This window comes from Alligator sinensis, unplaced genomic scaffold (genome assembly GCF_000455745.1).
Source record: "Alligator sinensis unplaced genomic scaffold, ASM45574v1 scaffold422_1, whole genome shotgun sequence".
Taxonomy (NCBI): Eukaryota; Metazoa; Chordata; order Crocodylia; family Alligatoridae; genus Alligator; species Alligator sinensis.
Genome location: NW_005842323.1, coordinates 712,549 through 727,901, shown reverse-complemented (window position 1 = coordinate 727,901; position 15,353 = coordinate 712,549). Strand labels below are relative to the sequence as shown.

The window sequence follows — 15,353 nt, the reverse complement described above, 5'->3', positions numbered from 1 at the left end:
GTGGAGGTGGTGGAGATGTGGGGGCAGGTTTTGCATTTCTTGTCATGGCACAGTCTGGATCCTTTTGGTGTGCTCTGGGCTTGAGGAAGTTTGCTTGTGGTGATGAGGTTGGCAAGGTTCGGTGCTTGTCTGAAGGCTAGGATGGGTGGCTCTGGGAAGATCTTTTTAAGAATAGGGTCTTTTGATCTGTTGAAAGCACTTTGGGAGACTCAGTGTCTATTGTAAATAATGCTTATAAATACAGGTCCATGGGCCTGCTTATGTGTGTTTGCCAAGTACTTGCAAATCAAGTGGTTTAACTAGTGTCAACCTGAATTAAGTGCCTGGTTGACTAATAAGCAGTACAGGTCAGTCGCATCATACGCGCATTTAACTTGGGCGAATTCAACTATACGTGGGGTGAGAGGTGGGGTGGGGCTTGAGTTTGCACGCATGCCCGGAGCTGTGTGGCTGGCCACCAGGCGGCAGCTGCAGCATGGTGGTGGCCGGGCAGCACGCAGCCATCCCCACCATCACCCCGTGCTGTGCTGCTGCCGCCGGCCGCACAGCTCTAAGCACAGAGCCGTGTGCAAACTCAAGCCCGCCCCCCCTCCCACCCCGCGTACAGTCACCAATTTTCGCCTTATACGATTTTCACCTTACGCACTGACTTTAGCACCCAACCCCCACGTAAGATGCGACTGACCTGTAGTTCTTTAAGTAGGACTTCTATGTGCCCTTTTCACCCCAAGGGCAGATCCTAGTTTAGGTGTGATCCTTGGTTCCCCAAGATGTAATGTTGTGCTGTATTGGGCCAGTGCTGTCCCAGATTAAGAGGATAATTTTGTAACTGTTACAAGCGTGCTGAGAAGGAGTAAAATCTTCCTGCCCGAACACTGAACAAAATACAGGATGTTACATGAATGGGAGGGTAAATGATAGAAATGGTCATTAGTAACGTTCAGTAACCTTACAAAGTCCAAAATTATTTTATTTTAGTAGGTACTCTCAGATCTGCGCCTTGGAAGGAGATAGTTAATGATGGCTGGCCTGTCTTGGAAACAACTTCTACTTAACCAGGTAAGCATTTCTAATAGTAGTAAAGGTTCTGCTAATAAGAACATTCTGCACATTAGCTGGATTCTTTCTGTTTAAGTTGAATGGCTAAAGTGACACTATGAGGTGGAGACTGAAATGATCACAGTATGAAACTTGACTGCGACTCAAAGAGATTATGAATGGAAGTAAAAGGAAAATTATAGGAAGTTGCACAAACACTAACCACCAAGATCGCTTCAGGTAATATGCCTGGATAGGAACCTCATTTACTGAGATTCTAGGATTTTAGTCACAAGTGCATTTTGGACTATGAATGAATGTGGAAAGGGAAATGACAGAAAACACAGAGATTCTGGGAATTCTGATCTCCTTCCAGTAAGTCTCATGATCCAAAAAACAACAAACAATTTGGCTCTTTTGATGGACAAAATATATTATTTTCTGGACACTATCCAGTGAGCTTATGAAAAAGTATCATCCTCTACTGTATCCAGATGGTAAAGGATCAAACTAGTCAGTTTCATGACTATAGCTGAATGAAGTGAAATGCTGGTTTCTTAACCAACTCTGAGCTAGACAACAAGTATGATTCTCTGAATAAGTTATTTGGAGCCTAGTGGGATGTGGATACTTTTGTTAATTTTACACAGTCCAAGCACCTCAGCAATAATTACAGTTTAAGTTTGTAAAGTATGCTGGTATCCTTTAGGCCAGGGGCATGGGCAGATCTAGAATTTTGAAAAGGGGGGTGTAGATGTTGAAGTATATTATCACATATAAAAACACACATTTTTCTGCAGTTAAAAATAAACTGGAAGGTTTATTAATATGCTAGCAGCCTAGGGCTGTATTATTCAGATCCAAGCAAAAACAAATATGGAATGAGTTAAAAGCAATCTTCAAGCCTGTGAAATAGGAGATTCATTACCAGGAGTAGCTAACAGACAGCAGAATTGCAGAACAAAGGATAGCCTGATTGGCAGAACATCAAGACCATTACAAGAAGCGAGGGCTGTAATCAACCACTGAATGAAGAGTTTAGAAGGGCTAAGGTAGATTTTAAAGAGCTATGAAGTCAATTGACTCCCTCAGCACTGCCTGACTAGAAATGCTGTATGCCCATATTAACTCTACATTAAAACACATACGCCCCAAGATTCTGATTTGCCAAAATAACATTTCAGATAGCAGATAGGAATAGCTGGCATGGGATACAATTCTCTCTATTCCCTGACAGAAGACAGTGAAATAAAGCAAAAGTGGTGGGATAGTGAATTAAACTAGATATAAGAAAACCAACTTAGAAAATAAAGAAGAAATAAAAACACAAATAAGTCCATTTCAAAATATTTACTTTCTATTAACTATTGTACAGGCAAACTTCTAACCTCCAGAATCTCCTAAGTCTTAATATGTTAAACTGTACAAACAAAGGAAGCACCACGTGACCCACCACAGAGATTCCACCAACTTCTGGGTGTGAAACACAGCAGTTATTTAACAATTCAGGACAGTAAGTGACTGCTAGATCCATAGAATAACCTAAGACCTGTCTCACTCCATAGACAGCTCCTTCAGCAGTACAACATCCCCTCACAACACCACTCCAGGAAACTTGCACAATATTCAGAGGGAAGGCCACTTACAAGCATCAGAAATAATACTTCAAGCAAGAGAAGCATATTTTTGGAGGTCCTTCCATCTAATAGTTGATTCATCCCACCCAATCTTTCATCTGTGTCTGGATCACAACCAGAAGTAATGCTACCACTCATGGACAACTGGTACCCAACCTCTTCACTCAGCTGGCTGGATGGACAGTGTCAGGTTCATTGGCAGGCAGGATCCAGCCACTCGGCTCGATTTGGCACATGGGATGGGCACAGCAGGGGTCTGATCTACACAGACCAGCCCTGATCCAGCCAGATGAGGGGGCAGAGAACAGTTCAGCCCTGAGCTGGACATGCAGGGGGTGAGAATGACCTAGTCCCAATCTGGATGTATGGAGAGGGGGTGAGAGCAGAGCAGCGCCAATCCTGATGTGCAGGGGCAGAGTGGCTTGATCCAGCCCCACGGAGGGGCAAGCCTGGGGCCTGATGTGGCCTCATAGCAATGGCCCAGGTGGGGCTGGATCAAGCCACATGGAGCTTCTACCACACCCCTGACACCAAATTTGTCAACCCATGGGGATCCCTGCAAGCCAGATGCTATGACTCTACAACCCAGATTTGACCTGCAGGCTGTGGGTTGAGCACCCCTGAAGTACATTAATTCAGTGATAATCACAGTTCAGACATTGTGAGGAAGAGACAACTCAGGCCATTCAAACCTGAAAACTTACTTTCCATTATACCAACCTTTTATATGCTGCTTTAGACCTGGAGATCTTAGCTCGGATCTTATCAGAAAATGGTTGACAATATAAACACTACACTCTCTAGGAACTCCACTTCAAATGTTCAGTTCCATATGAAAACAAACATATATTCACTAGAGCAGGGGTGGCCAACCTATGGCACATGTGCCATACACGATGCAGGCAGGCTGTGCATGTGGCATACTACAGGTGACGAAGGGGACAAGCAGCATAGTGGCAGATCAGAGACTAGAAAACAGCAGAAGACTGGGCAGGGAATACAGGGTAGGGAGCAGGCAGCAGATCAAGCAGGGGAAGTAGGGTGGCACTTAGAAAGGGTTCAGGGCTAATTTGAGGCACACCTGCCAAAAAAGTTGGCCCCCACTGTGACAGAGGAAGTAATGTGTACCTGGCATGGAGTTGAGCATGAAGACTATAGGTCTTAGTGGGAAAAATGAAAATGAAAATAAAGGTTTGTATCAGAACACACAGTGATACCACTGTATCTAAGAAGAGGCATACCCCATATGAAGATTGCACTGAGAGCAAATAATTACCATCAAGACTTTAAAACTCCATTCCTGAGAACTATAAGCTTTAATTGGGCATGTGAATAAGCCACCTAAATATGATCCAAAAAACTGATGCAGTGTTATGTAACTGTGCCTGAAGACAGTTTTGGCATCTCTGCTGCTCCTTACCACTTCACCAAGCTATAGCAGCATAAAAACTGAGCAGTATCACCAGTTATCCCTGCAGCTATTCCAACTTCTATAGGCATAACTGAACAAAAATAAAAATCAACTTAATTTCACTCTGGTTCTTGGAGTTCTCCTTCTAGCAGTAGAGGAAAATTCTAGACAGCATCAAAGAAATGTAAACTAATAGAAATTGTCCATCCTTGTACTAGCCATTAATTTCTAGCCCAAAATGAACAAAACGCAAAATACTCCCCCCTTTGGATAAAGGAACTGAGGAGCACTTGCAAGCTGCATACGTGTAGAAGCAGCCAGGGTGTTTTTCCTTCCAGCAGATATCAGATTAACAGATATCAGATAAAGCATTTAAACTCAACAAACTAAGAAGCCATCCTTAAAACTGTTTACTGGCCAGTGTGCACTGATGAGGAATGGAGTCAGTCTGATTCCTTATAAACACATGTTGAAATTAGAGGTGCACCAATATATTAGTCGGATATCGAATTGGCACTGATAAAAGGAAAATAAACATTATCAGCTATCGGCTTTTTTGGCCAGTGTAGCCGATATCGATCACCCATAAATGCAATATGCCTTCTGGCCCCAGGCCCTTGGACGCTGCATGCACGCACACAGCAGCATGCATGTACACAGCAGCATGCATGCACATGGGCAGGAATACAACCAGGCAATGTGAAGAGCAGCGCCCTACAGGTAAGTCTTTGGAGGGCAAGGGGCATAGGGGAAGGGAAGTGCACGGGGGAGGGGGCAGATCGAGGCCCCCATGTTGATGGAGGGATGAGACAGAGGGAGGGGCTGAGGGCTCTGCCCAGCCACGGCAGTGAATGGGACCTGGGCCAGGGAACGAGATGGAGTTGCAGACAGCTTGTCCAGGGGGTGTGGGGAGAGGAGAAGAGGCTCCCTGCCGCTGCATGCACCCCGCAGGAGAGGCATGGGGAGGGCTTGTGCCCCACCCCAGATTTGTGCACAGGGACAATGCGAGCTGCTCACTGTGGACTTAGGGCTCTCTGCCCCACTGTCTTTCCCTCGGGAGCCCCACACCAGCTGTGCACCCCCTGTCTGCCTGACAGTAGTGTCGGGTGGGCAGGGGGCATGTGGTTGGTGTGGAGCCCCCAGGGCAAAAGCAGCAGAGTAAAGAGCCCACAGCCCACATCTGCTCTCACCCTGCTCAGCTCAGCTCGGCTCCAGCTCAAAGCATTCCCATGGTTAAAAATGGTGGTAGCAACACTTGAACTAAAGCTCATTCAATGAGCTTTAGTTCAAGTGCCCCCACCGTCATTTTTAAGTACTGGGACTTTGATCCTATGAACAAGCCACCCGTGGCTCTGTCCTGCTCCCTGGCCTGGCCCCAGGGTCCCATTCACTGCTCTGACTGGGCAGCACCCCCAGCTCCTGCCCCTCTCCCTCCCTCACTGTGTGGGCCTCAATCTGCCCCCCTCCCCCCACGTCCCTTCCCCTCCACAGACTTACCTGAAGAGAGCTGCTCTCCATGCTGCCCAGCTGCATTCCTGTAAATCAGTTAGTGGATCAGTATCAGTTGATATAGGTGGTTAATAATTGGCTAATGGTATCAGCCAAGAAAATCTTTATCGGTGCACCTCTAGCTCAAATAACAAAAGTTACCACAAAAAGTAACTGTCTCCCTTATTAGCAGCCTTAGCAGAGAGATCTACATCTGAATAGTCCAAGGTGGTATCCATGACTCCATTCTCAGGGACTGTCACACCTTGAGTGCGTGGTCCTATTGCAATTCAAGTTTACTTCTGAAAAAGCTGAAGTCCTGGGAAAAACAGAAGCTTGTATCATGAAACAATTCTGGAATATCTAAAGTACCGTTTTCTGTGCAAGTTAACTAGAAATGTTATTTACCAGTTAAACCAGGACTACAAACTCCAGTCAACATATACCCCTAGATGTGGCCCTTAAAAGCAGGGCAATTTTAAAGCAGTGGTGTCCTTAAAAGCAATGGTGTTCAACCTCTGCCCTCAGGGCTGGATCTGGTCAGCAGAGCCCATGTCATCCAGCTTGTGGGTCTCCCCATGGGTCCAATGGAGGAACAGGAGCAGTGATAATTGTTCCCAGAGCTGTGGCAATTAATGCTGCCACTGCTCCCTCATTGCCAAATTTCTGGACCTGTAGGGAGCCCCACAGCCCAGATGGCATGGTCCCACATGCTGGATCACACCAGCATGTGGTAACTCCACAGCCCGATCCAGAGCCAGCGTGTGGGGTCAGGCCATGGCCCGCAGTGGCACACCAGACTGTACCCACAGACTAATCCTGTATGCTGACCCTGCACTGGATCCTGTCTTGCACCAATCATCTGGCTTGCAGGGCCAGAGAGTTTGAACAACACTGGCATAGACAAAGCATCAGGCAGGCAAGTTAAGAAACTTTTTTCTCCACCCAGAAATTCTAGTAACTTTTTAACAAGGAAGTTTAAATGTAGCTGCAACCAATGTAGCCCTAAAATATATGTTGTACCACTGCATACTGACTTATGCTAACCCCTGATAGTGAGAAAGAGCAGATGCTTGCTTCTGGCCCAAAGAACATTCCTAACTTTTGTGGGAAAGGTATGTTCAGTCCTTAATGACTTAATAATAAATTACATTAGAACAAAAGGAGAAAGGACAAAGGTCTAAATTTTCAAAAGCTTAACACTGATGTCAGGAGGAGTTAGACAACTCTAACTACCTTTGAGGATCTGAGCCTCAGCATAGTTTAGAGGAAAGTCAAACAACAGTGTAGCAGAAATACAATATATAAAATAATAAATGGTGTACAGAAGGTACACTGTCCTATTTATTTTCTTTTGATATAGGAGCAAGGGGACAGCTGAAAGAAATCCAGCTTAAAACTGACAAAGAAAATCATTTTATACAATGCTCCATAGACTAAGGTCTACCTAAAAATCATACTTTGAATTTTACTAACCATGGCTGATGTTTCTCTAGATAATCAGATCTTACAGGTATTTTAACAAAGATTTCAAAAACAATTTTTTTTAAAGAAATGAACTTTATCCTTTTTAAGGTATGAACTAGTTGACTGGCATCAGAGAAACTGTCCTATCGGCAAATTTTCCATGATTGGAATCTTCAGATTTTTTACATGTTCCTCTAAAGCAGGGGTAGTCAATCTGTTCTAGACGTGACATAGTAGGCACATGAACCTTGGGTGTTGCAGAATGGAGGTAGGGAGCTGAAGCTTCTGCCCTCCTGGAGTAGAATAGGGACAGGACACTGCTGCAAGAAGAGATGTCAGGTATCACTGCCAAAAGCCAGGTTAACCCTTTCTTGGCTTGGCAGCCACTGACAAATTTAGGGCTTTGAAGCCTTGCTTGCCATAATAAAAGGTGCAGCAGTTACAAGGACAAGAAAAAGTTAATCTGGCTCCTGGCAATTATGCACACTTCTTCACAGCAACATCTTGCCTCTGTTCTGCTCCATGCAACCAGAGGCTTGAGTCCCCCTGTAACAGGTGCCAGGCCCTGGGGTGGCTGTGATACTCCCTGGTAGCCATACAACTCCTACCCTGCCCCAGCTCCTTAGGTATCCTCCCCCTTCTCCTTCCTTCCATACCTTGATGTAGTTACTGGTTTCTGAAAAGGGAGGCTGCCCCAGAGCGAGCTCTTGCCTAGTATCAGTCAGTGAGTGCCTCTCTAACCCAGTCTACACCCCAACCCCCCAGCCTGCCCTTCAGGTGCTGAGTGGGGACCTTCCAGTCTGTCTGTGCTCAAGTGCACTAACTGCCTTAAGGGTTCATTTCACTGCCTCCAACCCTCCCTACAGCAATACCCACACCTCCTGCAGATGTTAACAGTTAATTATTCAGTGGGTACTTTGCACCAGTACAGCATCAAGACTTCACACCCTTGTTGGGGCCTCAGCCTCTTCAGCTTCCACCCCTTTTCTCTAGCTGTGCCCTTTTGTCTAGGCCCACTGTGTTGGACCTGACTCCTAGGCTCCAGTCCATCTCCACATTTGTCAGGTGCTGTGTCCCTGGCTTCAGCCCCTCTCTAGGGGCTACTTTGTATAAGCCTACTCCATATCTCGAGCCCCCAGCCCTAACACAGCTCAAAACACCCGGGTGTCTCTGGCACAATGTACCCCTTGGGTGCCCCACTGCGGCTTCCTCACATTCCCTTACAGCCACATACCCAGTCCACTGGTGTAATTAGCAACAAAAAAAAAGTAAACTCGCTGGTTGCAATGAAAACTAACCCCGCACTGGGTCCAAACATAAACCCCAGTTCACTGGTCGTACCACAAACTTCCCTGGGTTATATTCCCGTCACTGCTCAGCACCTTACTTATAATCCCAGGACAGTTTTAGCTGTGGGCCATGCACTCCTCTGAAGCCTTCCTGGGTAGAGGCGCTTCCACTTCACCTACAGCGACTGTCTTTTCTCCTAGTATTGTGTTTATGTGCCCTAGAGCACTGCCCCTTTCAGTCCAGTGACCCTAATTAAGCACGAGTTTCTCTTTGGGCTTGATGGTTGGCCTGCTTGCTGTGGTGCAGCTGGCTCATGCTCAGCTACCTGCTGCAAAAGTTCCTTAAAGGAGGGAGTAAAGGAGCCCCTGACTCCCTGTTACACCCCACACCCCGACTTCCACTCCAGCACTTCAAAGTGCAAACTATCAGGAAAACCACTGGAGGGGCAGGGATCAGAAGTAGCACTGAGGGGACAGGGCTTGATTTGTGGTCTGCCTGCCAATAAGGAAGGCCACCACTACTCTAAAACATCTGGAAGTGGCCATTTCAGAGACACAAAATTACACAAAATAGCAGATATCTGCTCTGCTATGGCAGTATTTACATTCAAATTAGCTATGCTTTATCAAAAAAAACTGTAGGGGGAAAAAACCCTTTATCTAAGGATTACTGAAGTGAATAGGAATCTTTAGGTTTTAGATCAGAACTTGAGACAATAGTTACCAAAAAAAAAAAAAAAAAAAAAAATCAATAGAAGATGAATGGATCCTTCAAACAAAACGCTACTTTTCCTTACCCATGTATATGGCACCTAGATATTTTAGTTAGGTACATATTAGAAATGCATGATACAAAAATAAAGAGGAACAAACCTCTTTGCAGCATCATACATCAAGCATACATTAATATGAATTGTGCCCCATGCCTATAAACATCAGCTGACATTGTAAATACAGCATCTTTTAATAAAAATAAATAGTTTGTTATATTCAAGCTGATGAGCATGATGTCAAATAGTTCTGCTTGTTTCCTTTTGATGTCATCACTGAGCACAGAGCACACAAGCAAATTTGGAAACAAAATGATTCCAGGCAGAGGCAGAATGTTCCCTAGTTATATCATAAAAAGATGTGATCTCTTCAAAGCTATCTGCTGCTCTTGTTGAAACACATGGAAGTGCAAGATGGCAAAAAGGAAAAGCAATCCAGAATGAAAGCTGTTTTTAGAATACACAGTGCCATTATTTCAAGATGAAAAATTGGAAGTATGCATTTCAAGCTTCAAGTACAAAATCCAAGAACAATGAGGTGACAACAGATCATGTCAGACTTGCAGAGAAGTGTTCGCCAAATAAAATATTTTAGACTTTTAAATTAGAATAATAGTTTAACACTAAGACTATGCATCTTCAAATAATTTGAAATTGCATAGCAGCATTCTCTTTCAGGCCCCTGGTCCATGATCCTGCATGACATTTTCCAAGTAAGGAGAATAATGAAGTTGCCTAACAAAAATACCATATTTATTCACATACCATTTATTCGCGTGTGCCCTTATCCAAAAATTGGAGATGAAAAACTGGAGTGCATGTCTTGAGGAGACTGATTTTCACAGGGGCTGAAAGATCTAGGTGCATGGAGCTAGGGCAGGATTCCCCTCCTTAGCCTTTCTCTTCCCTTCCTTGCTGCTGCCCAGCAGAGGATATTATGGCAACAGCTACAGGTTTAACTCTCTCACAGCTGCAGCTGAATCAAGGCTCTTACAGTGCTCTGCATGCAACTAGACTCTAGCTGAGAGAGATAATTCCGTAGCTGGTAAAGTAGCTGTCCTATTTGGAAGCATGTGGTATGAAAATAAATGAGATATGTGGAAAAGCTGTCAGGGTTAAGAATATATTTAGGGGACCTGTCCACACATCACTTCTAAATTCCAGTTTGACTTCATGAACTTTATGGCTTAGGCCAGGGGCAGGCAACATTTTTGGCCAGAGCACAGAAAAAAAATGCAACGTCTACCTTGTAAGGAGCCGGAGGGCCAGCATGACAGAAAAACAAAACCGGAGGCAAGGGGTACATGGGAGGATGCACTGCATATTAATATAGTTAATAATCATAAAAGTCATTTTTATGGTAAATATCAGATTTTCTAAAAATTCTAAACCTGGTGACAATAAATAAAACTTAATATACTACCTTTGTCCTTGTGTATTCTTTTCTGTTAAGCAAGTTGTGATGAGAGAAAAAAAGAGAAAGGAGAAGAGAGAGGAGAGAGAGAGAGAAAAGAAAAGGTAAAGAAAGAAAAAAGAAAGAGAAGAGAAAGAAAACAGGTAAAAGGGGAGAGAAAAAGAAGAGAGAAAGGAGAGAAAAAGAAGAAATAGAAAAAAGAGAGGAAAAAAAGGGAAGATAGGAGAAAAGAGAGGAGAGAAGAGAGAAAGAGAAAAAAGGGGGGAAAAGAAGAGGAAAAAAAGAGAAGAGAAAAGGAGACAAAAAAGAGGAGACAGAAAAAGAGAGAAGAGAGAAAAAAAGAGAGGACAGGAGAGAGAGAAAGAAAAAGGGACAAAAAAGAGAAGAGAAGAAAAAGAAGGAAAAGAGAAAGAGAGAAAGAGAGGAGAGAAAGAAAAAGGAGAGAGAAAAAAAGGAAAAAGAGAAAGAGGGAGTGTCCCTTGCCACCAACGTGTCTCACCACTACTGGCTATGGCTTGGACCCACTGGTCCAGGGCAGTGTCCATCAGAGGGAGGCAGTGACACACCAGCAGCAGCTGCCACGGCCGGGGTGCTCAGGTCTCATTGATAGTCCTGGAGTAGGGTAAGCCTGGGCCCAGGGCTGGGAGGGAGGGCCTAGCCAAGGCTTGGGCAGGTACAGGCCCCATCCGGGGTGGGGGGGGGGCACGCGGGTGCAGTGCAGTACCAGGGCACTGAGCGCTGGGTCCAGGCAGTGCAGAAAGAAGCAGATGCAGGGGGAGGCACTGCAGGCAGGCTGGGTGAACATGTGGGGATGCCCAGTGGCACCTGAGATGTGGCCTGGCCCAGCCTGTATAGCTCCATGGAGATGGGCCATAGCTGCCCTGCCCACAAGGTGATGCCACCTGGCTGGGGCAGGATGTTGGGCTCGGGTGGCTCCCAGCTCCGAGCTTCACCTCCCTGTGCGCTAGGCGCAGTGCAAGCAGCGTGGATCCACCCCCGGTGCAAGGGCCTGGCCTCCGGAGCCCTCTGGGCCCTGGGAACAGCCGCCACAAATAACACTTAGGACTGAGTCAGCTGGGAGCCTGCAGCACAGAGGCCCTCCACAGTACCTGCCCTGGCCCCTGGAGGGCAACTGCAGGTGGGCAAGGCTGGGGCAGCTATGGCAGCTGTTCTCAAGGCCCAAATCCACACCCTTGCATCAGGGGTGGCTCTGCCCTGTTTGAGCTGTGCCCAGCGTGCATGGAGGCCAAACCCCAAGCTGGGAGCACCTCGAGCCCAGCACCTTGATCTGCCTGCCTGGCCACCAGCCACAGCCTGAGCCCACAGAGCCCTCGGGCAGCCCCACTTCCCGCCCAGCCCCTGCCTTCCCAACGGCGCAGCTGGGCTGGCCTGCCCACAGCACCTTCCCCTACACCTACTTCTCTCTGCGCTGCCCAGATCCTGCCCCAAGCATCCAGCCCTAGGGCTTGGCACCCCGCTACCCCCACTCGAGTGGGACGGGACATCTGCCTGCCCAATGTCCTGGCCAGGCCCAGGGCTCACTCACCCACTGGGAGCCTCCAGCACAGCAGCTCTGCCCCCGTGAAGCCTCCTCCAGGGGCTGGGCTCGGCTAGGCTGAGGGGTGCAGCCCAGGGACAGGGGGCACAGTCAGCCAAATACAGACTGTGTACCTGCCTGTGTTCTCCTGACTCCACCCCAGGTGCCTGCTGCAGTGCTAGGACCTGTAGCTGCTTGGGAGAGCCTGAAGCAGCAACTTTAAAAAAAATATATATATTTTAATAATTTCTTCGCATACCTGCTGGCGTGCTGAGGAAAATGTCTCCATGTGCCACTAATTGGCATGCATGCCAGGGGTTGCCTATCCTAGGCTTAGACTCTCTTACTGTAGACTTGTATCAAGCTTCTGGTGGAATAAAAGCAAAATAAACCAGATTTTTAAATCTGGCCTCCAGGTAATTGGTCATTAAGGGAGAGACTAACCATTGAGTTACCTTGGTCAGATAAATGAAGTTTGAAGTTGACCAGGAGGAGACTGAAGTTACAAAACCAGATCTCCCCAGAGCAGGCCAGTCCAGAGGCATGTTTTATTGGCAAGTTTTCCATGGGGGACCTGGAAGCATGAAAGGACAATGACCAAATCCTAAAGGGCAATCGAGAGTTTCAACGGAAACTTAAGCATGAAATGGCATACAAATAACTTTGTGTTTTGCCTGAGACACTATATCTTGCTCTGTATAAAAGAGAAGAGTAACATTTTTAAATTGCTCAGCAAAGTCTATCTTACTGGTTTTGACAATGGTATCATACCTTTGAAATCCTCCAAAAAACAAAAAAGTCTATGTTCTAGAATAAATTGATTTTTAAATACAAAAAGATCAGTCCAAAGATAATGCCTATTTTTCCCTCAGCATAGTAATACCAAAAATATTAAATCTGCACAGAAAATTGTACATTATCACTGAGAAATCTTATTTGTTCTATCAGTCTCCTGTGTAAATGGCTTTTCTCCACTGGGGAAAAGGATATGTAATCTGACATTGTATATGGGTCAATCAGAAAGTATACCTCTTAATTTTGATCTCCTAACCAAGCCGTGGACATGGAGCATATTCTTGTCAATTTCTTGCCTGGAGGGGTGGGTTGACAATAGACTATGACATCTATTTCTAGACCCAGAAGAAACTGAAATATCACATGTGAAGACAGAGACATGTCTGAGGTGCTCCTACATGATAACCCTTGTCTATACAACAGCTTGTGCCCCCATGAAGCAATCTCACTGCTGGATCAGCTATACTGGGCAGTTATACTGCCCCACGCAGCCTGGAGGATGAGGGACAGACCACGAGGGTGATATTTCTGGGATGACAGCTAAGTGACGGATCTGCGGAACAGTGGCTGCTAGCAGAAACAAGGACAATATTAGGATACAATTTTGGGATATATGCCTTTGTTCACCAGTGGAAAAAGGCCATCAACAGAGGTTATGTTAAAAAATGTGTATATTCAGCAATGATGTACACTTTTTCTAAGCAAACTGAATATGTTTCTAACAATATTTGGCTGAGGAAAAAAACTCATTCTTATATTTCTCATGTTTCCTCATATTTCATTTTCAATGTCCTTCCGTCCATGGTTTTCAAGGCAGAGTTCAGGGGTTTTGGGGTACTGTAACTATGAATTTCAATTTTTTATGCATTTTAAAGTTTAACCTTCAGTGTGAATTTCCTGGAGTTATATTTCAGGTTTCTGATACAACTATAGCATCCTCATAATGCAGTTTATCCTGTGCTGCTTGTGCACATGCACACACCCACACCTACTGAAATTCTATATTATTTTTTTCACAGCAAACTGGACTCTTGATCAGTAATACATCACCCCAAAAATTAAATTCGTACAAGGTTATGAATCACAAGAAGAGAGCTGTGAAACTGTAGATCCCCTTTTATTCACTATGGTCTACCTACTCCACAAGCAAGCTTTCCTCAAGCAAGCTGACAGTTCTTTACTTAATACTACCTCTAGCCAATCTGCTTGACAAAAAAAATCCATCATATTCAGTTAGAGGGATATTACGGAATTAAAAACACTGTCTCCATAGAAAAGCCAACTGCTCAGTTAAAAAAACTAAATAAATCCCATTCACCTAAATGAAGCAAGGCAGTGCAATTAATATCCCTACATCACTGCAGCAACCAATTGCTGCATCTCAGTTTCATACTTAAAACAGCAAATGTCTATCCCCTATGGCTGCACAGAGTGGGAAGCAACTGAAGCCTATATGGCTCCTGTCAGGTACTGCAAAAGCACCAAGATACAGGACTGACCTGTAGCCTCTTCTCAATTAGTCCAAAAGGCTTTTCTCTTGGAAAAGGGGCACCTATGCATTGAAATAAAATGCAAATTAGTGGTTCTCAACAGGGCATTTCTGCTGCTTTCTGGTCTGGCTCCATAAGCCCCACCCGGAAACAGAGGCACATAGGACATCCCCCATCCCCCGGCCGCGGGCAGAAAAAGTGCAGCAGCCCGCAGATAAAAAGTACATAAATTGAGACTTCAGAATAATGGGTCTCAACTAGGGCACAACTAAACTCAGGAAAGTTACGGAGGAGTGCCTTGACTCTAAAAACAGCTGAAAACCACTGATGTAGATAACTGTTAGAGGGAAGGACAAGCCTAGAGACTGATCATGGCACTCAGGAAATTTCTAAAGAAACACTTGAGTTCTTGGCCCTTCTATCGGCAAACATCCTCCACCCCCATCTGGGGCTTCAGATGTTTCCAAAACCTTTGGCAGGCATCTTACTTGCATACCCAAGCCTGGAGGTCTGGGGTTCAGATGCCCCCTGAGTTTTGCTTGCTGTCAGCCATAAGGCCCCAGAGGCAGGCCAGGGAGAAGACTCCCAGTTCCATAAAACGGGCTTAAAGCCAAGACCGACCCACTCCAGCAGCTAAGTAGGAGGTTCACTATACATTATCTTGGCAGGTACTATCCCCTGCCAGGAGAGCAGTCTTCCTCGGTGTGGCTAGGAAGACTGCCTCCGTGGTCACAATGTTTCCCTTGCCAGGCAAGCATAGACCGTGCTTGAGCTGAATCTTCAAGCAGCCCAGAAGCAATCCCTGCCATTTCCTACGGAGGCACTAGCGAGCACTGTGTGATGGGGATGCAGCAAGCTGGGCTGGAGGGAGGTCCAGGCTGCGCAGCTGGAAAGGGCCATTCCCGCGCTCCCCGTCGCCCCCAACTAGCCCGGCGCTGAGACGGCCTCGGGCTAGAGGCCGGCTCCTGGGCCGCCCGCGCGGCACTCCCTCCCCAGGCCCCGCGCAGCCCGAGCGCC

The 15,353-nt window shown here is 46.0% G+C and overlaps 1 protein-coding gene across 5 annotated transcripts in view; it reads right to left on the bottom strand.

Moving 5' to 3' along the window:
* The window catches only part of WARS2 (tryptophanyl tRNA synthetase 2, mitochondrial), a 90,172-nt gene extending 77,546 nt beyond the window's left edge, over window positions 1-12,626 (bottom strand). The window contains exons 1-3 of one of the 5 annotated variants that reach the window (XM_025209996.1): window positions 12,507-12,603; window positions 5,737-5,893; window positions 5,584-5,621 (exon numbers count right to left, since the gene is read on the bottom strand). In XM_025209996.1, the coding sequence (XP_025065781.1) occupies window positions 5,584-5,619 (36 nt within the window). In that variant the 5' untranslated portion in view covers window positions 5,620-5,621; window positions 5,737-5,893; window positions 12,507-12,603. Of the gene's footprint in view, window positions 1-5,583; window positions 5,894-12,506 lie in introns of all 5 variants that reach the window. The other 4 variants (XM_025209993.1, XM_025209995.1, XM_025209997.1 and 1 more) reach the window with 4 other exon arrangements.
* Between the last annotated feature and the right edge of the window lie 2,727 nt (window positions 12,627-15,353).